Source organism: Pseudopodoces humilis, chromosome 33, assembly GCF_049639895.1.
Source record: "Pseudopodoces humilis isolate 2021_Gansu_Grassland_sample_001 chromosome 33, ASM4963989v1, whole genome shotgun sequence".
NCBI classification, from domain to species: domain Eukaryota; kingdom Metazoa; phylum Chordata; class Aves; order Passeriformes; family Paridae; genus Pseudopodoces; species Pseudopodoces humilis.
Genome location: NC_142232.1, coordinates 670,729 through 695,728, shown reverse-complemented (window position 1 = coordinate 695,728; position 25,000 = coordinate 670,729). Strand labels below are relative to the sequence as shown.

Here is a 25,000-nt window from a genome sequence, read left to right as displayed (position 1 = left end):
AAACCCAAGGTTGGATTTAATCAAGTTCATGGCCAGTTTCATATTCCATTTTCCTGGATTTTCTGAAGGATGACTGCAACAACGACCATTCCACTTCCTCCCAAGGATCCCTTTCCCCCTCCAAGGGCTGCAGACACATTTGCAGCTCCTTGTTCTAATGTTGGAGCTCCTCCCCCTCAGTCCTCTTTTCCTGCACCATCTTCAGAAGGTGCTCAGCCTGCAGCACTTGTGCTTGGGACAGTACCTGTGCCTCCCGCCGACCTTGGGGCTCTTCATCAGCAGGCATTTGCTGGAAGCCTTCGCAGGCTGCCAGGTGAGATATCAACACGTCCACCTCAAGTCAAACAGAACAAAGCAGTCAGAGAGCACAGCTTGTCCCTGTCTGCCAAGGCTCATTGACTGTGAGCAAAGGGAAAGAGCAGGACAGCAGCAGATTCACCAAGGGATACAGACAGCTTGCAGCTTGTATTCCAAATCTATCTGGGGGACTGTGTTCACTTGCAAAAAGCCCTGAAGAAACAAGGAGAGCAGGAGCAGGCCAGCAGGAATCCCTTGAGATGAGTGCTGGCAAAAGGGGCAAATGACTGGTGCCACTGTCCAGGGCAGCAGCTGAGATTGAGCCCAGCAGGAAATGTCCTTCCAAGCAGCTGGGATAGACACTACAGCAGGATGGCACTGAGAGGCATCAGCCCACCCCCCTGCTGCTCTGCAGAGGAAAGGCAAGAAGGGCAGAAAGCACCAGACTGCAGTGACTGCTGTGCCTATCGCTCTTTCACTCACTCGATTTTCTAGACCCTCTTGCTTCTGAAGGAGGAGATGAAACTTCTCTTCGATGATTTTCCTTTCTTCCTCCAGCCTCTTCTCCCTTGCCCTGATCCTAGCCTCAGTTTCCTGCAGCTCTGCCAGCAGCTTCTCCTCGGAGGCCTGTGAGGAACGACAGAGAGGAATTTCTGTGAGTGGAGTGTCTGCCACTCTTTCACTCACCTGGTTTTGTTGATTTCCTCTCTGCCAGTGGAGATCCATCTCCTCCTGGATGTTTCTCCTGTCTTCCTCGTGCCTCCTCTTCACTGCCATGATGGCCCTCTGAGCTTCGGGCAGCTCTGCTTGGGGCTCTGCCTTGATGTTCTGTACACACAAATGGAGAGCAAGTGCCTGGGAGCTGCCATCAGGCTCAGCTTCTTCCTCAGTTTCAGCCTCAAAATCACACTCATTCAGTCACTTCTTTCTGCTTCCCTACCCACCTCTGCTTCCACTGTAACCTCCTGTCCCGCTGCTGATCTCTGCAGAGGCTCTTTGCTTTCAGGGCCTCTGGCACTCGTGGCCTGCTCAGTCCCAAGAGCTGCGTTTTATGCCCCTCTTCCTGCCCTTCACTCTGTCCCCTGCTGAGTCAGCCTTACCTGGCCATTCTCCAGTGGCTCTTCCACCTGCTGCCCCAGCTGCTCTTCCTGCTCTTGGGCTGGGAACAGCTCTCCCTCAGTCTGGCACGGCCTCCCTGAGAAAACAATCTGCTCCTGCTCTTTCTCTGGAAGGACCTGCAGAGAAAGCAAGAGAAGATGGGCTTCAACTTCTCATACAACATTTGTGGGCCAAGACTCAAAGACTGATGGGCTCCCACGTTCCCAAAGCTCTGTGCTGCTGCTCTCCTGCCTTGTTCTCTGCCCGTGGGGAAGCACAGATTCCAAAGTGACCCTGGCAGTGCAATCAGGGCCCATCTGGCACTGAATCTCCAACAGACTCTTGGGCAGCTGACAGGAAATGTGGGGCATTTCTCCAGGGCCTCCCTCCCCTTCTGCTGTGTCCTGCTTGTCTCTCCATAGTGACTGACAGCCAGCCCTGTCCCACAGCTCCATCCTGGCTCTGCAGGGGCTTCCTGGGTGAGCTCACCCCTTGGGAGAGACACTGCTGGAGTTCATGTTCTTTTCAGGCCTGCCCTGCCACTCCTGCCCTTCTGACATCTACACTCTTGTTAGAAATCCTGCTCATTCAGGAGACAAGGATGTGTGCAATTTGATCCTCTGCTGCAGGTCAGAGAGCCTCTATGGCCACCTCAGGATATGGAAGAGGACCAAGGTGTTTCTCCTCCCTCTTTTGTCAGCTGAGAATTCTGAGTGGCAGTGACAGAGATCCTCAAAAGGCCCCAGCAACAAATTAATTGACACAGCCCTAGGGATGCCAATGAAGGAAGCCATGTGTCATGTAATGCATGTATGACCAAAGTCACCAAAAACCACCTAAAACATGGAATTGTCCCACCTCACTAGGACAGGCAGAAATTTATAGGTTAAACAGGGAGTGTGAGGACAGAAGAGGCAGGAGGAGGAAAACAGCTCTAAGGAGAAAAAACAACCATCTCTAAAGGGGTTCTTAGCAACACAAGACAGCACTCAAGGACTTGCAGCTTTGCCCCCACACTAGGCTCCAATGCAGTTTCCAAAGCTGCAGACTTCACCACAAAACGTATCAACAGGAACTTGCCACTTGTGGATTTTGCCTCAGAAGAAGGGTTCAGAACTACGCAGTTTGTTTCTTTGGCCACACAGGACAAGAATGGCCGGCCACAGCTTCATGGACAACACAATCATCTCCTTGCAGCTTATCAAAAGCCAAAAGACAGGTGGCCTAAAAGACTCTGCAGAAGTGAAGAATTACTCAAGAAAACTGCAGAACGCTTCTCCAGGTCATCCTGAGGTTTCCAAAAAGGGAAAGCAAACAAACCAAGCCCTGTGAGCCCCAGAAATGCCGTGTGAGCCCTTGGCCATGGCTTGGCAGAAGCCAAGAGACAGAGCTTCCCTGAGCCAAGCAGCCAGCTGCTCACCCGCAGGCAGCAGCGCTTTGGGGCCTCAGCACGACGGCTCAAAGCCCAATTTCCAGCTGCCACGGGATGGGGGAATGGCTGGGTGCTGGCAGGACTCCAGCACTCAGCATCCTCAGCCAGCAACAGCAAGTGCTGGCTGCTCAGAAACTTGCAGCTCTGCCTTGCACTAAAGACAGCACCACCCAGCACTGGCACTTACTGTCTGGGGATGGTCAGGCTGGGCTGTGACCACAGCTGGAGGCTCGTGGTCCTTTTGCTCATTTTGCTCCTCTTTGGCCTCTTCTCCAGGAGCAGAGGGAGCCCCAGGAGAGTCTGCTCTTGCTTCTGGGCTCTGTGGACAGATGGGGGAGTTAGGGACAGGCAGTGACCTATCATTTAGAACCTTATTTCTCTTCAGCTCTATTTCCACAACCAGCTCTACCAAGCACAAATCATCAGCTTTGATAGCAATGGGATTCTAAGTCTCTCCAACTAAATTAAAATGGGTTAATTCAGCCATACTGCAAATAGCTCTGAATTAGAGAGTTCACCCTGGCTACTATCAGCAAGCAACGTTCTCTCTGCAAATCTGAACTTTGAGTTCTTTTAAAGCTCTGCAATGGAAAATTAGGAAATAGCCAACAATGCCTTTGCTATTGCTGTTGTAAACATGGAAATGGATCTTCTTTCAGCCCACCCAGCTGGCCCTCTGCACTCTACTGCCACAGGCCAAGCTCACAGTTCCCTGCACAATTCTGAAACACCAGGAACATCAAATGTTCCTTTCTGACTTACCTCAGGATCGGCACCTCTGAACACACGGGTCAGATGACCTGCAGTGGGCAAGGAAAATGAACGAAATTCTTTGAGAAAACTGGAGAGAACCGTGGCCTATTTAGAACAGCATCTGAGAAGATCTCCCGGTCTACATTTTCAAAGGTGTCCTGCTTGACTGGTGTGGTTTAAAGCAGCAACTAAAAAATCACTAGAAAACTTACTTATTTCTTGCTGTGAGATATGGATTAGAACAAGAGCAAAACAAGCTTAAAACTTAAATGCAATAAATAAAGTTTATTAACAAAATCTACAAGAATAAGAAACCAGAATAAAACTTCCAGAACAACACTTTTCACCCCCACTACCCAACCATTCCCTTGTTTACATGACAACAGGGAGACAAAAATACTTTGGAACTTTGGTGTTTACAACAGTCCCAATTCCTGCTAGAGTCTTTTCATCAGTCTTTGTAGAGAAACAGAAGTCTTCTTCTGCTATCTATGGAGTTTTTCACAAGAAAACGATTTTTCTTCATAGCTTTCCATTTCTCTGATGCCAGCTGCCCGGAAATCTGCCATCAGTTGTCTCCTCCCATTTCCCATCACTCTGAGGTGTGTTATGGGTCATGAGTCTAGGGATGTCATTTTTATGAATGAGTTATTCAAAGGCAAAAGTTCTCTTTATCTGTTTTTGTGAGCCCCCCTGGAAACAGAAGTTTCCTTTTTGCTTCTTCAAAGCCACAAATCTTCAACTATTACTTCTCCCCCTCTGTTCCAGCATCTCACAGTGTCACAACTACTTCATCATTTGCTCAAAATCCACACTTGGAAACACTCCATTCCTCCCAATATACTCTGTCATGAATTAAAGGAGTTTTTTGCAGAACACTACTGTCCATCTCCATAGCTTTAACAGAAAAATATTTCAGCTTATTAAAGCATCTCCTTATTTCTCTTCCCCCTCTCAATTTAATTTTTTCTTCACTCTCTTTGATGGGTTGATGGTTGATCACTCCCTCTCTCTCTGTCTGGAAAAAAAGGATTAATCTGCAAGTCTCATGCAGGTGGTAAAATCATGCAGGTGAAAATCTTGCTAAAGCTGCAGATGTTGATGGTGTCAGGTTTCAGTTCAGTGGCAGAAACTGCAAACCAAGTCAGGCCGGCCGGCTCCGTTTCTCCCCCCACCCCGCCCTCTGCAGCCTTGTCCGGCCTGGAGGGGGGGAGGAGGCCGAGACAGAGCCCTGTGACCTCGTCAGAAGCCAGAAACCAAAGAGAGCAAGAAATTCCCGGCCTCACATCTTAAGGTGGTGTTCCCAGGTTGATCTCACTTCTCAATAGTTCAAACCGCTGCCAATTCTCACACATGGCCAGGAATTAGTCAGGAGAAAAAACTCCCATCAGCCTCCAGCAGTTTCAACTTCCCGAGCTCTCAGAGCTATCTTAAAAGTAAAGTCACCCCAAGAGATTGAGCCAGCAAAGTGAGGAAATGACAGACTCTGCTGCCACAGGCTCTCCCGTGGAGGGAACAGAACCCCTGCAAATGCTGCCCGCAGCCCCCTGGCTACAGACACCCCGTGTTTTGCTGAAGGTGTTGACAGCAGCTTTACCAAACCAGTGGCATCCTCATGGTCTTTCTGTTTCAATAGCAACCCGGGCACTAAGAAAGAGCAGGGAGACCTACAAAAGCCAGCTCAGGTTCCAGCCAGGGAAAACCTCTACTTACGTGCCAGGTTGGTCAGGTAATAGCCGGAATAGCCAATGCCATAAAGGGTGCAAACGGCAGCAGCGAGCTGCTCAATCATTGTAGCGCTGCTGTGCCAGTTTGCACACTGTGCTCCAACTCAGGAACAAACAAGGCTCCTGTCAGTGTGCAGCTGCCCACTGACAAACGCCTCAAGCAGGAGGATGCTCCTGCACTGAGCAAGCCCAAGAGCTGCTCTGACACTGAGGCCTTGCGTGCACCAAGGCAACCTTGGGATGTCACCACGACAATGTGGCATCCATGCCCTGACATCACAAAGCCAATGCTCTGCGGTGCTCTGGGAATTGATGCAGAGCAACCCAACCTTCCCTACAGCAAACACAAAATTGCCTGGGAGCTTCTCCTCTGTCACAAAGTGTCACAAATCCTTTGGTGGGCTGTGGGAAATGGAAAGACAGAAACTTCCACAGATACTGAAGGGTTTCATTTACAGCCTTGGAAGGAGCTTGGGTTCATGCAATGCTAAAGGTTCACAGACGTTGAGTCGAGAATTCATAAGCTTATGTTCCTATAGCTGCAAGGAAGAAATTGCCATGAGCAAATAAGAAACTGCATTGAGTGAGATGGTGGAGAGTTTTCAACTGTAATTGTGTGATTTTATAGAGTAAGCTATGAATCTAAATATTATCATAAGAAGCACATGTGTGTAGGTGAGCTAGCAGTCTATTGGGTGAAAAGCAGACGCAGTGCAGCAGAACTTGGCAAAGGTGAAAGGTGATTAAGTAATAATAAACTCCATGTCAGCTGTCCATTGGGCCAAAATGTGATATATTGCTGTGTAACAAAGAAACTCATGACTACCTTTGAGCTATGGCCCACTTATACTCCTCCAAAATCTCATGCCTTCAGACTGAGAACTTTTCTGATGTATTCCAGCAATAAATCGACTTCACAGCACCAGTGGTCCCACCCCTGGTTATTTACACCCTGACAATGGGCCAAACCCTGTTGTTGAAGAGATCCAAGAGTAACTCCAAGACTGCCCTGTGGAGAGAGAAAACAAAGAGAACTTGTCATAAGAGAACAAAGACTGCTCCTCAGTCAAGGCAGGATGGATGGAACAGAGTTTCTAAAATGTAACAGGTAGCAGAAGCTGAGTAGTTTGCAGAAGAAATTGTTATACAAGCGCTTGTCCTCGGGAAATAAATCTGATACTGCTAATAGGGAATTGATCATGTCTATTATTCCTTAGCAGCCATCTGAACATTTATACTATTGGCTATCCAGGCTCACACTATTCTAACCCAATAGGAAAAACAGCACAAAAGTTATTTGTACATTTGTAATAAATGTTTCCAGATATACCACCTCTGGGGACCATGCATCGTTCATGCGCTGCAGTGCCCCAAGCACCCACATCCTGCCCCACAACTGAGCTCTGAGATGGGACTAAACCAAAGGAAATTGGGTTTTTGGCCACTGATGTTGAAAGACCCCCGAGCTGTTCACCAGTCTTCACAGAAGTAATTGTGAATGCCGTTTATTTCTATCTTTAGGACACCTTTTATAGGGTTCTACAGGGTCTGCGGGCAGAGCAAGCTACTATTGGCTAGTACACACAAGTTTACATTCTTATCCTTGTACACAGGAACATTGTTTTACTTTCTACAGGCAAGTTTCAAGGATTTTAGCCTTTAATATTGTGACTTATCCCAGAGGCTGGTTTGTGCAGACAGACCTTTACCAATATATAAAAATACAGCAACACACTGATGCTTCTGACTAAACCCAAGAATGCCTGTTCCTGTGCCAAAGGAACTGCACAGCCATCAGCCTGCTGCAGCACTGCTGGGGCATCTCAAAGAAGCATGTGGGCCTGTGCCTCAGCCCTGGAGCCCCCCTGGGCACATTTGTGAGCCACAGAGATGAGGCTGCAATGGTCATAAGGAAAGAGAAGAAGAAAGTCACAGAAGAATGGGGGAAGATGTAGAAGATGGTGGGAGGAGGAAGCCAGTGGGACCAAATGGGTAACTTTCATCCAAATTGGGAGCTACGAGGCAGGGACCCAAGAGATGTGGAATAGAGACCCCATCACCTGTGACTTCCTCTCTAAGCTGAAAAGAAAAAGAATAGAGAAATAGCTGGGCTTTAGCTGTGTGTCTAGATATGAAGCCACGTTACATTTTTGAATGGCTCCACACAAATTCTTCAAGTTTTCTCCAAGTCTGCAGGTTCCCCTGCCCCAGGACCACCAGTGGCCAGTTTTGTTGGTTTTGCATGGGTTAAATTTTGGTGAGGAGGGAAGAAGCCAGCCATGGAAATGCTATTTCTGCTAAAAGGAGCTGCTAAAAGCTTTCTCCATGCCTGGCAAAAGCAATCACTGGCTGGCTCTGAGAAAAGGCCCATTGCTAAGCCAATTAGAAAAGCTGGAAACATTTTGATGACAACAGATTTAAGAGAGGAAAGAAACGTGGGAAGCTCTCTTTCTTTCTGCCCTCCGAGGGGTGGGGAGGGAGCACCGAACCCCTTCCCAGCAGGCCAGCTGTGGTGGTTTGGCATTTTAGAGAAAAAAGCAGAAAACACCCACAGAAGTGATTTCTCTGAGAGAGGCTGCTGGGAGTTTCTCTCTGCTTGAGATCAGGCCAATGGCCGGCCAGTTCTGAGAACTGACAGCATTTTGCAGCACTGAAAAGTGAGATCACCTTTGTGAATAGCACATTTAAAAACTCCAGCTGGGGAAGTTGTCTCTTTTTGTTTGCAGCCCTGAAAGGTACTGGAGCTGTGGTGTGGCTGGCCCCGCTCCCCGCGGCCTGTGTGGCCTGGGGGGGCTGGGCTGGAGCCCAGTGGCTCTGGGCTGGGGGGATGGAGACTGCGGGACTTCCCCCGGCCCCAGGCCAGGCCGGGCTCTGCTGTGGCCCCTCCCGGGAAGCCCTCCCAGTCCCATTCCAGTGGGGTGGCTGAAGCCCTCCCCAGGGGGACCCCGGCCCTAAGCTGGGCCGGGCCACGGCTGCTGACATCTCGCCCATCCCCGCCATGGCCTGCACAGACGGCTCCAAGCTGGAAACCGTCCCCTGCCTTCCAGCGGCTGCTGAGCTGAAATCCCACACCAGGAATGCCTGCCACACCTTGGGCCACATTTAACCCTTCCACTACACTCATGAGACCTGCAGACTTCATCCCCTCTCCAGAGAGCGCAAAGTGGGAGCGATCGACACGTAAAAGACAACATCAAACATCAAGGTCAGTACGAGGAAGAGTCAAGCCTCAGATGGAAGGAGAATGAGGAGATGCTTTAATAAGCTGAAATAGTCTTTTGGTAGGGCCATGGAGATGGATAATAATGTTCTGAAAAATAACTCCTTTCATTAATGAAAGAGTATTGGGAGGAATGAAGGATTCAAAGTGTAAATCTGAGCAAAGGTATCCATTGATGAAGCCAAGCAGGTGGTGGAGTAGCTGTGATCCCATGAGACGCGTGAACAGGAAGAGAGAGATGAGAGCTGATGAAGACCCTTTGTCCCCAGGGAGAGAAGAAGAAAACTGTTCCCAGAGATGATCACCAAGACAGATGAAGAGAATAACTCTTGAATAACTCATCCTTAAAATAATACCCCTTGAGTTCATGGCCCATGAACACACCTCAGAGTGGTGTGGAAATGGGAGGAAGGCACGATGGCAGACTTTTGTCCTGGGCAGCTGCTATTCATAGAAATGAAAAGCCATGAGAAAAGTCTTTTCTTGTGGAGAGCTCTGCATGTAATGACAAGAGAAAACTCTCCTCTCTACAGAGACTGATGAAAAGACTATTGTATATTTGGTACTGCTTTAACATCCCAAGTTTTGTCTCTACATTGTTGTTGAGAAAGGAAAAAGTTGGTTGGGGAGAAAAACGGTTTCTGAAAGTTTTATTCTGGATTCTTATTTCCTGGTGCCCTGTTAATAAAATTCCTTTATTCCATCTAAGTTTTAAGCCTGTTTTGCCCTTCTCCTAATCCATATCTCACAGCAAGAAATGAGCAAGTTCCTTGGAGATTTCAGCCAGCGCTAAACCCACCACATTATTTAGTGCATTAGCCAAATAGTCAAATTAGCAAATCTAAGGCACTGCACCAGGCTGAAGCTGAGGATCCCCAGCCAAACTCAGAGGGAGGAGAACACAGCATTTGTGGGATCCTTTCCAGTCTGACTTGCTTTAGTTGGAGCATGGGGGAGGAGAGAGCAGGAGAAGGGTTGGCTGAGTCCTCTCCCCTCTGCCTTGCCCTTCTCTGCTGGATCCTCAGTTCATCCCACACCCACCCCAAGACTCCATCCCCATCCTACTGTTGCTGACAGGATTAAAGGAGATAAAGAGGAAAAAAACCAAAAATGTGGAGAAGAGAGAAAAAGAGAAGTTTAAATGCAGTTTGAATATTTAAAAAATACACGTTAGTGACTGCTGAGTGTTCAAAGGGAGCTGAAGGGTTTGCGAAGGGACAGGAGCCCGTGAAGGGCTCAGGAGCTGCTGCTGCCGGGAGGGAGGAAATGCACCAATGGCTCCCAGCAGAGTCTGTGCTTTGAGGCTCTTTCCCAAACAGCTGCAGGAGGGAAAGCAGCTGAGTTTGGAGGAAGAGTTTTCTGCTGAGGTTTCCTGTTTGGAGCTGTCACAAGCTTGAGCTGCTCAAGGGAAACGCGGCTCTGCTTCCAGCAGGGCCCAACTGCACGGGAGCACAACTTGGTTCCCTGGCCCTGAGCCAACGGGCAGCAGCAGCTTCTGTTCCCTCCTGGCTCTTGTGTCATTTCCAGCAGCACAAGACACACCAAGAAAAGCTCCTCCAGAACATGCCATGAGAAACACAACCTGATTTCATTGCATGAAGGAGCTCGGACAGTCCCACGGGCTCAGGTTTGTTTGTCAGTGAACAGAGCAGGGAAAAGCACAGACACATTCCCTGCACAGGGAATTCACAGGAGGAAAGTGCAGCGCTGGAGGATGTGCTTGGATACAACGTTCCCACGGCAGTTTTGGGGATAAAATCGTCAGGAGAGAGAAAAGAAAAAGTCCTACCAAGGGTGGGCTGGGGAGGGCTGGTGCTTCCTGGGAGGCTCCCGAAGCTCAAGAGGACAAAGCCCAGACCTTGTCCAAGCTGTGAGCTGGGTCTGAGCCAGAAACCAGGGGGTGGCAGAGACATTGCTGCTGAAGGGCTTCAGATTGCCAAGGCTAAAGTGTCCAGTATCAAGGAACAACTTGAGGTTATAGAAGTCCCAGTGCCTACGTTCCATCCCCTCATTTCAAGCTGAAAGTAGAGCTCCACCTGTGACTCTGCTTTTTAATAATGAATGTCAAACTTCAACAAAATTCCCTTAGAAAGACCCCATGAAGGTTCACATTGTGAGAGCTCACTCGAGGCAGTCCCAACTCCTGCTCTGGTTCAGTCCCTGTCAAGCCCACTGTGCTTTCCAGCTGCTTTGCTCCAGCTCCCCCCAAATCACCATGAATTCCACTGAACTGAAACAAATCCAGGTCCTCGTGGGTCGGGACAAGGGCAGGGAGAAATCCCTCCAAACCTCCCTGGGAATCACCCCAGAACCCTCAGCCCTTCATGTGCCCATCCCCGGGGCCTCCCAATGGCTCCCGTGGCTCTCCCAGTCCATTCCAGTCACTCCCAGTGACCCCGTCTGTCCATCTTGGCCTTCCGTGGATCTTCCCCTCCTCAGCCAATCAGAGCGCGCGTCTCTGATGACTCATCAGTTGCCGGGCAGAGCCACAGAGCCGAGAGCCCCGCGCTGGACTCGGCCTCCCAGTGCTGCGCACTTCATTCCCAGTCCCGCCCAGTGCCACCACAGTCCCTCCCACTCCTTTTTAGCCCATTCCCAGTCTATTCCGAGTTCATTCTCACTTCACTCCCAGACCTCCACACTCTCTTCCAGTGACCCAGTATCCGCTCTCATCTCTCTCAGTGCCACCCCAGTCCCTCCAAGTCCATTCCCAGTCCCTCCCAATAGCACACCACTCCTCAGCCATCTCTTCCAGTTCCCCCACAGCTGATCCCACTCTGTCCCCTCTCTCTCCCAGTTCCCCCAGCGTGTCCATCTCGCTGCTGCCCTCCAGCTCCCAGCCCGGCCCCGGCCGCCTGCTCTGCTCCCTGATGGATTTCTCCCCTGCCCACATCCAGCTGAGCTGCTCCCAGGGCCAGCAGCAGCTCTCGGGCCACGTGCTGGCCACTGCCGTGCTCCCCAGCGGGGACTGGAGCCAGCAGCTCCTGGTGCTGCTGGAAACCGCCCCCGGCAATGCGGGCTCAGCTCCAGCTGCCAGGTGGAGCACGTCAGCCTGGAGCACCCCCTGAGCCGGCACTGGGGCACGGCCCGGCCCCCACAGCACCGGGGGCAGCGGGGGAGGCACTGGGGGGGCTGGGAGGGGGATTGGGGTGTGCTGGGAGGAACTGGGAGGGAGTTTGAGATAGACTGGTTGAAACTGGGGAAGGGATTGAGGTGCTTAGGATGGCTGGGAAGGGGATTAAAGATGTTGGGGAGGGTGGGATGAGGTTCTGGGGGTCCTGGTGGACACTGGGAGGGAGTTTGGGGGTGCTGGGTGTCACTGGGAGGGATTTGAGTGAGCCTGGAGGAGCTGGAAGGAGATTGGGCATTGGAAAGCAGGGATTGGGATGAGGTTGGTTGTGCTGGGAAGAGACTGGGAGGGGACTTGATGAGTCCTGCTGGGGCTGGGAAGGGACTGGGACAGGGTTTGGGGGTTCTGGGGCAGTGGGGAGAAATTGGGAGGGGGCTGTGGGATCCTGAGAGGGACAGGAGGGGCTCTGCTGGGTCCTGGGGAGACTGGGAGTGATATAGCAAAATAGCAATATTGATCCAGTATCAATGTTAATCTGTTAATGGACAAAAAACCTCTCCAACAGTTAAAAGTTACAAAGTAGATGTTTAATCACAGCACTGTGCGAGTGCAGGAGTCACCCCTTAATACGCACTGCAAGTTGACAAAAGATTCCAGTGTCTATTTATTTACAAAAGTCTTGAATATCCAAAATACTAATACATATTAATACTAATTCATATGCATAATGCTAACATTTCCCATTCCCCACTTTGGATTAAAATGTAATTCACGGTAATGAGTTTAAAAAGTCATTACACCTGCATGGTTGGCTCTGTAATTTGAGGAGGAGGTCGTTTTGGCATGTAGGGGTCATCAAGAGATGAAGGAAAGCTGCTCTTCCTTACTCTCACCTTTCTACATTTACAATGGTTGACATTACAAATGACATTTGGTACAATTCCAGTTTCCTCCCTTGTCACTTTGAAATGGGTTTCCAGATGTAAGGTCTGTGATCTTCCTGAACCCGTTTATCAGTTTCTCTTTTCTCATTATAAGCACAGCTGAACAAACATACAATGACAAGTAATTTTTTACCTAAGTCCAAGATTCATTATCTCAAATCCTGCTTCTCACTTAATCATTAACTCTTAACTACTTTCAGTAAGGCCTATCTCTAGCTAAGTTCTCTTATTTTTCTAAAATTGTTTATTTTTTAAAATTAGTGACTCCAAAGGAGGTTTCAGAGGGTCCTGGATGGGCTGGGGGAGATTGGGAGGGTGGTTGGAGGGGCTTGGGGTGTCTGTGAGAGGTTTTGGGGTCCTGACCCCTGCAAACCTTTCAGAGATGCTGTGAAACGTGTCCTCTGCCCCCTCAGAGTGTGTGTTCTCCCCTCGGGCCCCCCAAGCCCAGTGTCACCCCCTTTTCTCTGCCCACACAGCTCCTGAGGGAAAAAGGTTCTCGAGGGTTTAAAGGCAACAATTCCCATTGTCATTCTGTATCCCGTTGGATTTTCATTCCCCTGCTTTCATCCAGGTGCCCACAGGGAGCCAGGAAGATGTGGAGCCTCCCAGCCAGGTGTCTTCCCAACACGGATCACCAGGACCACGGATCACCAGGGCTCTGCCCAACGGGGGTCACTGGGGATCATCCAACGCCGATCCTCCCATGGGGGATGGAGCTGGAGCAGCGCACGAAGCTCTTCCCGCACTCGGGGCACTCGCAGGGCTTCCCTTACTGGTGCCTCCGTTGGTGTTTGGTCAAGTTAGATCTCTGTGAGAAGCTCTTCCCACACTGGGGACACTCGTAGGGCCTCTCCCCAGTGTGGATGCGCTGGTGGACGGTGAGGTTACCGTTGCGGTTGAAGCTCTTCCCGCAGTCGGGGCAGCGGAAGGGCCTCTCGTCTGTGTGAATCCGCTCATGTTTGAGGACATCGGAGCTGGTCTGAAACCTCTTCCCACACTCGGGACACTCGTAGGGCCTCTCCCCAGTGTGGATGAGCTGGTGATTTCTCAGGGTGGAGCTCCACCCAAAGCTCTTCCCACATTCCAAGCAGGTGTAGGGCCGTTCCCCAGTGTGGATCACCTGGTGTTGCATCAGGTTAGATGTGTTGGTGAAGCTCTTCCCACATTTCCCACACTCATAGGGCTTTTCCCCAGTGTGGGTCACCTGGTGCTCGATTAGATTAGAGCTGTACCTGAAACTCTTCCCACATTCCAAGCACTTGTGGGGCTTCTCCCCCAGCTCTGAACTCTGGCTGGATCTCTGGCCGTGTTCCTGGCACAGGGGGGATCTTTCCTCCTCGCAGCTCCCTGGACTGGGTTTGCAGCCCCTCCTCGTGCGGGCTCTCCAGGGCTTTTCCTCCTCCTCCATCTGAACACACTTTGGGAACATAAAATCCTGGTTCAGGGGAAAAAAAACAACAGGAGAGCACCTTGGACTTGGGGTTCCTCCTTGCCCAAGTTCATCCCAGGAAGTCATTGGGCATCTTGTGTCTGTAACAATCTCTAAAACACTCTAAATCTCTAAAATTCAGCTTAAACATCCTCCAAACATCAAGACAGAGATCAAAAACTCATCAAACAACAAGATTCAGGCAAAATCCCCTCCAGAATAGAAAGGCTCAGTCTTCACAAGAAACCCAAAGCACCAACCTTTAGCCCAATAAAGCTGAGAAACACCAAGATTCAGCCCTGTGAAAATCATGGATCCCCCTCCCTGGTCACCCGCTGCATGTGAGGGGGAGGGGCATCGCACCTGGGGCTGGGGGAGCTGGAGATACAGGGAGGAACCTTGTGCTGCTTCATCTTCCTACTCCTCCTCCCCCTCCTGGGTACCTACTGTACCTCACACTCCTCCTCCTTCTGCACAACCCCAGGTACATATTTTGACCATTTTGTTCTGCACCCCTGCTTCTCCTTCCCTTCTCCCCCTGCCCCCAGGCCCAGCACCCACTGCCGCCTCCCTCTTCCCCCCCAGTCCCACAGCATCCCACCGCAGGGGCACGGATGGAGCTGGGCCAGCTCGGCCTGGGGCAGCGCTGGGCTCTCGGCCGCTTCCGCCCGCACTCGCTCCCCACTGCAGCCGCTCCCGCCACCACAGCGCGGGGGGGCCCGGCCTTGGCGCTCCCCCCTCCCACCTCCCCAAATTCCCCTCAAGGGGGGCGCCAAGGCCCGGGGGGGAGGGGCGCAGCTGGGCTCCAGCTGGGCAACGCTGGCAGCTGCGGCTCTGCCTGGACACTGATGAGTCATCAGCGCCGCGCGCTCTGATTGGCTCAGCCCTGCCTGAGCCCTGCGCCTGCACCAAGGGGGGACACCCTGCTCCAGGGGGGATGGCCCCAAAACGGGGGAACCCCAGCAAAGGAAGAACAACAAAGGCTCTTTACAAACTGATCCCGTCAACCTCATTCGACATAGGGCCAGGGACGTGGACATAAGGAAGTGACAGGAGGAGCCATCAGCTGCACAAAATGTTATTAATTGATGACACAGACTGCTGCTCAGCCAAGGTCCTGCTAAATTCATCAACTTCCAGAAGAACAACAAAGACTTAACACAGCCATCAATATCCTTAGCTATACAAAAGTGGGGAGCATATTAAGGGGGTGTGTAGGAGGTGCATTGGGAAGTCTGTACCTCTCCAGCACTTCAGCCAATGGGGAAAGGGAGAGGGAGATGTGACCAAGAAAATTAGGATGAAAAGGAGGCTTTGTCTGCCAACAACTGGAGAGACACCATGGGAAATGTCCCATGGCCTCAATCCCTTTTTTATGAATGAAATTACTGTTACAGGACTCCTCTGTCTTCCTTGTGGACAGAAACCTCTGGGGATGTCAATTTTTCCACACATCTTGGGGCTCCTCCGCAATTCCTTCCACCGTCCGGGCCGGCGGGCAGTGAGTGCAGCTGAAGGTGCCTCACCCAGTTTGGGGGATCGGCTCCCTCGGCTGGCGGCGGCACCGGGGATTGATTGGGTACCCGAGAGTGAGCAGGAGACAGACGAGTGACGGATCAGGGGGGCTCTCAAGAGTCGGCAGGGAGAGAGCACTGAAAATCTCAGCAGTGACTCCAGTGGCATCTTCGGGGAGTAAACATGGCAGGGCACCCAGGGAGGGGACAAAAGGGAAAGCCAGAATGGGGTCCCAGCCAAAGGGATGAGGATCCCAAAATATCTCTCAAGGGTCCCTTGGGAGCATGTGGAGGTCGTTTGCACATTCTCCCAGAGGGAATTAAGGACATGGACACCCAGGGGGGCAATAAGGGAAGTCCAGAAGGGATTTAGACAACAAGGGATGGATGGTGTTGGTGTGCTGGGAAGGGATTGGCTGAAGGGGAGTGTGCAGGAATGTGCTTAAGGCAAGAAGCAGCAGGAGGAATCTATGGGGTAAGAAAAATTATGATGGAAAGGAAGAGGGAGAGAAAAACACTGAGGATTGGGATGTGTTTCAGAAGGGTCTTATCCTCAGAATTTGCCAGCTGACTCAGATCCTTTGTATCCCAGTTTTTAGGACAGGAAAAGAAGGAGGTCAGGATTTCAGGGGGTTTCTCTGAGCTGGGAGCGGCAGGAGCGGGCGCAGAGCTGCGGCACCGGGAGCACGGGCTGGGGGCCTGTGGGGAGCTGTGGGGCCGGGCCGGGGCTGTGGGGCAGCCGGGGCTCAGCGCCGGGCGCTGCCTGAGCCCAGCACCCCCCGGGCAGGGCCGGCAGGGGCCCCCCGCCCCCAGGAGGGTGCGGGGGGCCCCGGCCGCTGCCCGGCCCCGGGGAGCGGCCGGCCCTGCCCGCCGGGGGGGCCGCCTTTGGACACTGCGGCAGGACAGGGACCGGCTCTGGGATACGGGCTGGGGAGGGGAGCCTCAGCACAGCGAGCACGAGGAAGGAACAGCTCAGAAATGGGGATTAGACCTGCAAGGATTGAGATCAGGTATCTGGCAGAGCCTAGGCTGAAGTGAACCCACAAGTGTGGGCAGCCCCAGGGAAATTGGCAAAATTAGATATGGAGGAGCCTCTCCAAATTTCCCTGAAGCAACCAGGACAAGAGGTGTCGAAAAGCAATCCCCTGTTCCAAGGGAGGGAAGGAAGGGCTCACAGCCTGTCTGTGAGTCCTGCTCAAGGCACGGCTTTGGGAGCCAGGGATGGCTCCCTAGAATGCTCCTATCCTGCCAAACAAGAAATCCAATGGAATCCACAGAATGCTGCAGGACCCAAGAAGAAGAAATGAGATGATGAAAACGAGGCACCCCACAGGCTCAGATCCTTACACCATCCTCAACCAGGTGCCCTCCTCACACTGCTGCCATTCAGAACTTGATGCAAAAGATGCTTTCTGGGGATCTGCCCACTTCCAGAGGATGCAAACACAATTCTGCCTTGGGCTGGCAACAAGAGGTAGAAGGGAAAATGCTCAAGACATGGACGGTCCTTCTGCAGGGATGCACGGAAGCACCGGCCTGATTGGGGCAAGCCTTGCAGGAAATATCAAAGGAATTGACCTCACCCCCAGGGACTGGCTTAATGCAGGATGTGGATGACTTGCTCCAGTCAGGAGGACAAGGAGAAGAGGTAGAGGAAGCCTCTGTGAAATGGCTTCATTTTCAGGCTAAAAAGCAGCTTTGAGTATCTGAAGAAAAAGAAAGGGCAAACGGTAGAGAAAATAGTTAAATATTCAAGACCTAGTTTGACTGAAGTTTTGTCTTGTATTGACCCTGAGAGGGTTCAAGGAATCTAAGAAATAATGTTTCCCAGGACTAAAATGGAGCTGGTAAAATACTTACAATTAAGTGGGAATTGCAGGAGCCGGATTGAGGATTCTCTCTTCTAGCCACAACATTGTGTGAGTTCTTTAGCCCCAGATAGTCTCAATGTTACGGGGTGGACATGAGAAAGAGAACAAAACTCAACAAAATGAAAAAATAAAAGGATTGATGCTCCAGCCATGGCTCTTCCCGACTCAGAAATCTGAATTGGAAGGGAATATTAAACAGGCCACCCCTGAGCCTGCACTGAAGGCAACGCAGCAGCAGCCAGGGCTCCCCAGCGGGGGAAGCCCCTGGGCCTGCCCACAGATCCTCTGCTCAAATCCTCGGCCTGGGCACCCTCCTTTGCCATCTCCAGCCACTGCGGGACAATCCTTGCTCTCACTCTTGCAGCTTCAGGCCTTTCTGTGCCTGCCCTCGCCACAGCTGCTGGGGAAGGCACCGGGACAATTCCACTCTGCCTCTCAATTCCACTCACACTCTGCCCTGCCTGGGATTAGCTGCTGGCAAAATAGACCAACTTTAAAATGGCTTCAAATCTTATTTCTCTGGTCACACTAGGTTTGCCTTTGCCTTGGGGAAAGGAATTTTAATCTTTCTTTTCCAGCACTCAGCAGAGATGAAATTAACATCTCAACAGACTGGCAATAGCTCAAAAGATTCCCACCAAGATAACGACCATCAACAAAACATCAACACCCAGCAGCAAACATCAACCAACATCTACCCCAGACACTGCCCCAGGCACAGCTGGAGACACCTGGTCTGGAAAAGGCTGAGCAGGAAATCCAGGAGTGCCCACCTAATTCACATCACAGGCACAGAAATCCGGGTGCAACAGGAAACCAAATCCTAACAACTCCACACCTTCAAACCAATGAACATTAAACCAATGGATTTCTATGGGGTCAGAGTGTATAAATTTAGAAAAATCTAGTCAAACTCATGTGCAATTGAATGATTTTCTCTGCACACCCAGCCTAAGTGTGCATGAAATTATTCCTGTTGCACATTCTGGCCAGAATCAAGTCGTGCCTTATTTCTCTAAAGTCACTGTTGAAGAGTTTTTGCTTTTCACAGTTTCAGTGAAAGGATTACACTGTTAGAATAATTTTTCATAATAATTTTAATTCTATATTGTTGTTTCTGTTTGGGACAATGTTGTGAGAATCACTTTTTAGTTTTAGCAGAAGAAAAAGAAAATACTTGATTGCTTTGTAATTTCTCTTTTTATGTTTGTTTGTGGCTTGTAGTGATGGGAAAATGATGGTATGGGTTAGCTTATGTTCACCTTTAAGCTGCATTTTGAAAAACTAGAAGAGCTTTAAAGGTGACCCTTTAACTCATAAACCATTAAGAGAATATTTTTTTGTCAGAAAAAGAAATTGAGCAAAGAAGGCACCAGCAGGGAAGTGGGGAGAACACTTGAATCACCCACAGCTGCCCTGGAAGAGAAGCTTTGTTCCAGGCAGCCAGGAGAGGAGCTTTAGAAATGCAAATTAACACTGATGGCCGAAAGCCTGCACAATGGCCCAGGGGCTTCCTGCCTGCAGGAGGAATTGGGCTGATTCCCTCTGCCCCTCAGCCCAAGCTCTGCCTGCTTGCACAGATGGAATTGCACAGCTAAAGGCAGAGCCCATTGTGAGGATATCTGACTCTGCAACACAAATTGGTTAAGCTGCAAAGGAAAACAGAAAATGGAGAATGTTGTGAAAACTTCACTAAAACAAGTGGGGGGGAATCATCCCTGTCCCCACTCCAACATGTGTTGTCTCTGTCTATGTTATATAGGGTGTATCAGACCACTGGGGTTTATTTGCTACCACAAGTTCAGGGAAATCAGTTGGGAATCCAAGTATGTGATGATTTCATGAGAGAAAAGCTGACAATTGATGCAGCCCTGGCTGGAGGGAGCACCCAGAAATGGGGAAAAGATGAACGGCCACCAGAACAAATCCTGCAACGCCATGGACCAGACCTGGGAACCCTGATGAATTCACATCAGGTACCAGAGAAACCATTTCTCATTTCAATGGCATAATTAGATTACAGGATGTCATTGAAATAATAACCAACCACACAGCTCCAGCTCCTGACCTTCCCCCACACCAATCCAGTCAGATGAGGAACACAACATTTCACCATGGGATGGGATCAGATTACCTTTTAGCAGAAAAAGGAGAGGTTTGGGGAAAGTTAAATGATTCAAACTGCTCTTGGCAAACAGATCAGCAAGGAAAAGGTGCAGAAACAGAAAAAAAAGGAAATAGCAAAGCAGCTCATGTACTTGTTCAAACATGGAAAGGATGGGAATAGGGCACAGTTTTGTGGTTCCCTCGCAGACCATGGGTTAAACAAATGCTGTTTCTCCTCTCATGTGCTACAGCAACTCTCATCTTTTTACCATGCACCACACCTTGCTGAGTGCAGCTCATTCAGCAGCTGAGCAAGGGGATGCAGGTGGCAGCCAGGCCTCCTGAGCCACGAACGGCTACAAAAGGACAGAGAATGAGGGCACTGAGAGCAATCCCAAAAACAAAGAACCAGGAAGAATAAACAGAGGCAATGAGTGAATCTGCTTGGAGACAGGGCCAGGGACTTGTACATAAGGAAGCAATGGGAGAAATCACCAGTTTCAGAAAACGTTACTAATTGACAAGGACTGCTGCTCAGACCGAGTCCCAATACATTCCTGAACTTCCAAAAGAACAAACACTTCACAGAGCCAGGAATATCGGATTGTTATCAATTCATATAATATTATTGGCTTTTCGTAAGTATTATAATGAATATTATATGTATAAGATTAGAAAATTTAGCTGTAATAATATAGACTTCTTTATTTCTGTTATTAATGAAACTTAGAAATAGTGGTATAATACATGTATGTTAAGCCATGACATAGCATTAAAACAAAAACTACTTTTCTTTGTATAACCCAAAGACTGAAAAAGATAGCTGGAGATCTTTTTTTCTTTTGGAAACTATCTTATCCAGATGAAGACAGCAGTGACCAGAACTCTGGGGGGGAGGAATTTATTGCATTTCTGGTATCAGGGAATGTAAATATCGATGGCGCCAAGAGGATTGATCTATTGAGAAGGGGGCAAGAGAAAACTAAACAGAAGAACACCAAAGATCCTAAGAAGAATTTATGAATATGCATGAGAATTTAAGGATATGTAGTAGGATTCTGTTTTTAAGGGACAATCCTTTGTTAGTAAGGTGTGCTCTCTTGGCTGAATGCAGAGACACCCGCCTGGATCTGTATACTTTACTTTATTTTTTTCTCCTAATTGACTTTTTATTAAACTTTTAAATTCTATGAAAATTATGTGAACCTCGTTTTTCTCAATTGGGGGCTCTTTGTCTGGGATAAACGCCTCACCTCTGAAGAGCACCGAGGGATCCTGAGTGGGAAAAAGCGCGCACCCTGCTGAGTTCAGCGACCCCGCTCCGTTTCCCCTGGTGTGAGTCAGCCGTGGCTGCAGGTAAATACCCCGAGGACAAGAAGGAGAAGAAATAAAGCAAAGGAAAGGGAAAAGGCTCCCTAAACCGCGGTATTTAGCTCCATAATTCTTGTGCACGAAGACCCAGAGAAGAAAAGGGATTGTAAGTAATCTTTGGGGGAGCGGGGGTTGCGAGATACCCCTGGGGTTACTGGGACTGGGTCTCAGGGGAGGGGTGAGCCCCTCGGGAAAGGGAGCTGAGGGTTTTCCCGGCACAATCCACTGGGAAAACGGGATAAAAGTGGGGATCCCCAACACTTTGCTGGATTAAGAGCTACACCCAAGAGCATCTGGGGTTAACAGAGCTGGATTGAGGGGTACAGCAAAGAAACCTAAAACATCCAAGGCCTTATAATACCCATGAGAAGATATCCGTAACTTGAAAATAAAAAGTATTTTATTGTTGTTTAGCTTTGAGTAAAAATGAGTGAGAGTGAGTAAAATAGATGTGAGTGAATGTGAGTAAATAAATGTGTAATTGTTAATTTAAAAGTTGATTTTGGTTTGTTTGGAAGGAAGTGGACTGTATTAGGTTGTTTGTGTTGTGGTGAGGGGTTAAGGACTGGTGTGAGACTATCAGGGAGCTCTTTCTAAAGCCAGATGTGCAAGTAGAATGCAGAATGGTGCTGGTGTTAGTTGCAGTTAAGGAGGAATGAGGGGGGGCACCCTGTAGTTATAGCTCTTGTTTTGCTAAGTCCCAAGACAATTTCCTGTGTGATTGTGTGTAAGCATTTGCGATAGTGGGCTGTTTTGGTTTTTTTCTGGTTTAAAGTTTAGGATTTCAGGAGGAGCAGAGAAGAGACAAAGAAATAAAAAGAGCAGGTAGAAATGGATGAAGGAAAATGTTGTTGAATCTATGTTTAATTTTATTTTTTTGGGGAAAGTATATTGTGTTGTATAGTACTGTATAATATTGTATTGTTAAGAAAAAGGTTTTTCAGTGCCTGGGAAGAGGCGGGGGAAGAAGGTAGTGCTTAGGTTGGTAGAAATAAATTGATTAAAAAAAAAAAAAAAAAAAAAAAAAAAGGCAGAAAACCAGTAAGTCGGGTTTGGGGAAAAACAAAGGCAAAAAGAAATCGCTAGAAGAAATACCCCAAGATAGCCCTTTGGGAGTTATGTTAGCTAATTGGGATATTACCCCAAGTACAAGGAAAAAGGATAGAGTAAAGATGATTCATTTTTGCATGATCGAATGGGCAAACAAGGAAGTAAGATCTGACCACGTTTGTTGGCCTAGATATGGTTCTTTTGAAACTTGGATTTGTCAGGCTTTAAACGTGTTTGTAAATTCAAAAGAACCCTTTAATGCAGAGGAGAAAGAATATGCAGCATGCTGGATGGGGGACACAAACTCTGAGAGAGTAAAAGTTCTAGAAATATCAGAAATCTCAAAGACAAAAGAAGAAGAAAAAAGGAAAGAGAAAAGCTGGGACCCTTTAGAAGTGTTACCCCCTCCTCTCCTGCTTGGCCCCCCGCCTGCTGCAGATGTCCCGCTGGGGGTCCCGCCTGCCCCGGCTGCAGCCGCGTGGCTCGCGGCCGCCCCGCCGGCCCTGCCGGGGGTTCCATCTGCCCCGGCTCCGGCTGCTTTGCCCGCACTGGGCACCCCCGCTGTCCCACCCCCGGCCACTTCTCCCGCAGCTGCCCCGGCCGTCCCGGCCCCGGTGGCTGTGTCCGTGCCGGCTGCGCTGGGCACCGCTGCTCCTGCCCCAGGAGACACGTGCAGACCGTCCGCGCCCCGCTTTGGTTTCCGCCGAGAGACTCCGCTCTCCCGGTGGTTCCGGTAACAGTTCCTGCCTACGGCCCCCCTTGGAGGACTCAGCGGCGGGACGGATCCCTGCCTTCACCATCCCATCAACCTCTGCCATGGACGCAGCGGTCCTAAAGAATTTCTCCCTTAACGGAGAGGTACCATATCAAAATACAGCAAGCTTAGTTCAAAAGCGGGTTTCCCCTGACTCCTCCCCAAAACAATACAGAAAGGCTACTAGTTTATTCCCATTACGAGAAGTCCCAATGGGAGGGGGAAATATGGGATTTGTAAATGCCCTTTTCACTTCCTCAGAGATGAGAGATTTAAAAAAGGAGTTAAAAGGACTACTAGAAGATCCTATAAGTACAGCAGAACAATTGGACCAATTTTTAGGTCCCAACGTATTTACTTGAGAAGAAATGGAATCAATAATGAAAATTTTATTTTCCCAAGAGGAGAGACAGATGATTAGGGTGCTGGAATAAAAATATGGGAAAAGGAAAACCAGCAAGGACCACCAGGGGACCAGAAAATGCCAATGGTACCTCCCAATTGGAATCAAAATGATGAGGCAGGATGAAGAAATATGAATGATTATCGTAATCTGATAATCAAAGGAATAAAAGAGGCAGCACCTCAAGGGCAAAATGTAAAAAAAGCATTTGAAGGACAACAAGGAAAGGAGGAGACCCCAACTGAATGGTTAGAAAGACTTCGGAGGGATATGAAACAATATTCTGGGATAGATCCCGAGACAATAGCAGGGCAAACCCTTTTAAGAGTTAATTTTGTAACCCATGCCTGGCCAGACATTAGGAAAAAACTGTAAAAAATGGAAAACTGGCATGACAAACCTTTAAATGATTTATTAAAAGAAGATCAAAAGGTTTATGTAAGACAAGATGAAGAAAAAGCTAAAGACTAAGCAAAAATCCTGGTAGCAGCTATGCGAGAAAGTAGTTTCCAGAGAAATCTGGAGCCTCTAAATACTACCCCTAGGCATCCAGGGTTTAGGGGCAGGGAAAAGGAAAAACACAAAACCTCAGTACAAATAGAATCCCAAGAGTGCTTTAAGAACACCTGTTATCACTGTGGAGTGAAAGGGCACTATAGGAGACAATGTCCTCACCTAACGAAGGACCAGAAAATTTTCCAAGAAATAGGCCCAGAAGAAGAATAGGGCAGTCATAGGCTCTATTTTCTTGGGGACAAATACCATCTGGAGCCTGTGATAACCTTAAAAGTAGGTCCCCAGGAGGCAGAATTAGAGTTTGTTGTTGACACGGGGGCAGAGAGGACCTGTCTATTACGGATTCCAACAGGTTGTGATGTAAGTAAAGAAACTGTAAAAGTAACAGGGGCAGAAGGAGAATGTTTCACAGTTCCAGTCATCAAAGATGTGGTGATTGAGGGAGAAACTAAAATTTGGATGGGGAATGTTTTATTAGTCCCTGGGGCAGGTAGCAACTTACTGGGGAGGGATTTACAAGTGAAGCTAGGAATAGGAGTTATACCTGAACAAGAGAAAATGACCGCCAAAGTTCTGAAATTGAACCTAGAGGATGAAGATAAAATAAACAAGGAAGTTTGGGCTGGGGAAGGAAATAGGGGAGGACTGGATATTGACCCCATAAGGGACACGACTGAGAGAGAAGAATGCCCCATACGTGTGCGTCAGTATCCAACATCCTTAGAAGGAAGAGAAGGTTTAAAACCAGTGATAGAAGGACTCATAAAAGATGGGACATTAGAACCTTGTATGTCCCCTCATAATACCCCTATTCTCCCCGTAAAGAAACCTGATGGGAATTACAGATTAGTACAAGATTTACGGGAAGTTAACAAAGGAACTCGGACCCGTTACCCAGTAGTTCCAAATCCTTATACTCTCCCAAGCAAAGTTCCACCCCAGCACCAGTGGTTCAGTGTGGCAGATCTTAAAGATGCTTTTTGGGCTTGTCCATTAGCTGAGGAAAGCCAAAATATCTTTGCTTTTTGAATGGGAGGATCCAACTACTGGGAGAAAGCAGCAACTGAGATGGACAAAATTACCACAGGGGTTTACTGAATCTCCAAACCTATTAGGGCAAGCTTTAGAAACAGTATTACAAACTTTCCCCACTCCTCCAGGAATACAAATTATCCAAGATGTTGATGATCTTTTGTTAGCAGGGGAAGCTTAAGGTGAAGTTAAAGAGGCTACTATAAAACTTCTGAATTTCCTTGGGGAAAAAGGACTAAGAGTATCAAAAGGGAAATTACAAGTTGTAGAATCAGAGATAAAATACCTCGGACATTTAATAAGCAAGGGGAGCCGAAAGCTAAACCCTGAGAAGATTGCAGGAATTCTATCTCTCCCCCCTCCCTCTTCAAAAAGGGAGATTAGGAAATTGCTTGGATTATTGGGGTATTGTA

General features: G+C 49.0%; 2 protein-coding genes and 1 pseudogene across 2 annotated transcripts in view; 1 reads left to right on the top strand and 2 right to left on the bottom strand.

Annotated features, from left to right (window-relative positions):
- Positions 1-25,000, top strand: part of LOC148182306 (uncharacterized) — a 702,689-nt pseudogene that overhangs the window by 106,162 nt on the left and 571,527 nt on the right.
- Positions 69-5,372, bottom strand: LOC148182318 (uncharacterized). Its single transcript, XM_088068914.1, has 7 exons — positions 5,294-5,372; positions 3,590-3,627; positions 3,015-3,146; positions 1,398-1,532; positions 1,242-1,322; positions 781-1,125; positions 69-334 (listed from the first exon to the last, which is right to left on the bottom strand). The coding sequence occupies exons 1-7, from the start codon at positions 5,370-5,372 to the stop codon at positions 155-157; spliced, it is 990 nt and encodes a 329-aa protein (XP_087925040.1). The 3' UTR covers positions 69-154.
- LOC102100760 (uncharacterized) overlaps positions 12,219-25,000 on the bottom strand; it is a 16,569-nt gene continuing 3,787 nt past the window's right edge. The window contains exon 2 of the mRNA XM_088068945.1: positions 12,219-13,804. Coding sequence (XP_087925071.1) covers positions 13,311-13,804 — 494 coding nt within the window. The 3' untranslated portion in view covers positions 12,219-13,310. The remainder of the gene's footprint in view (positions 13,805-25,000) is intronic.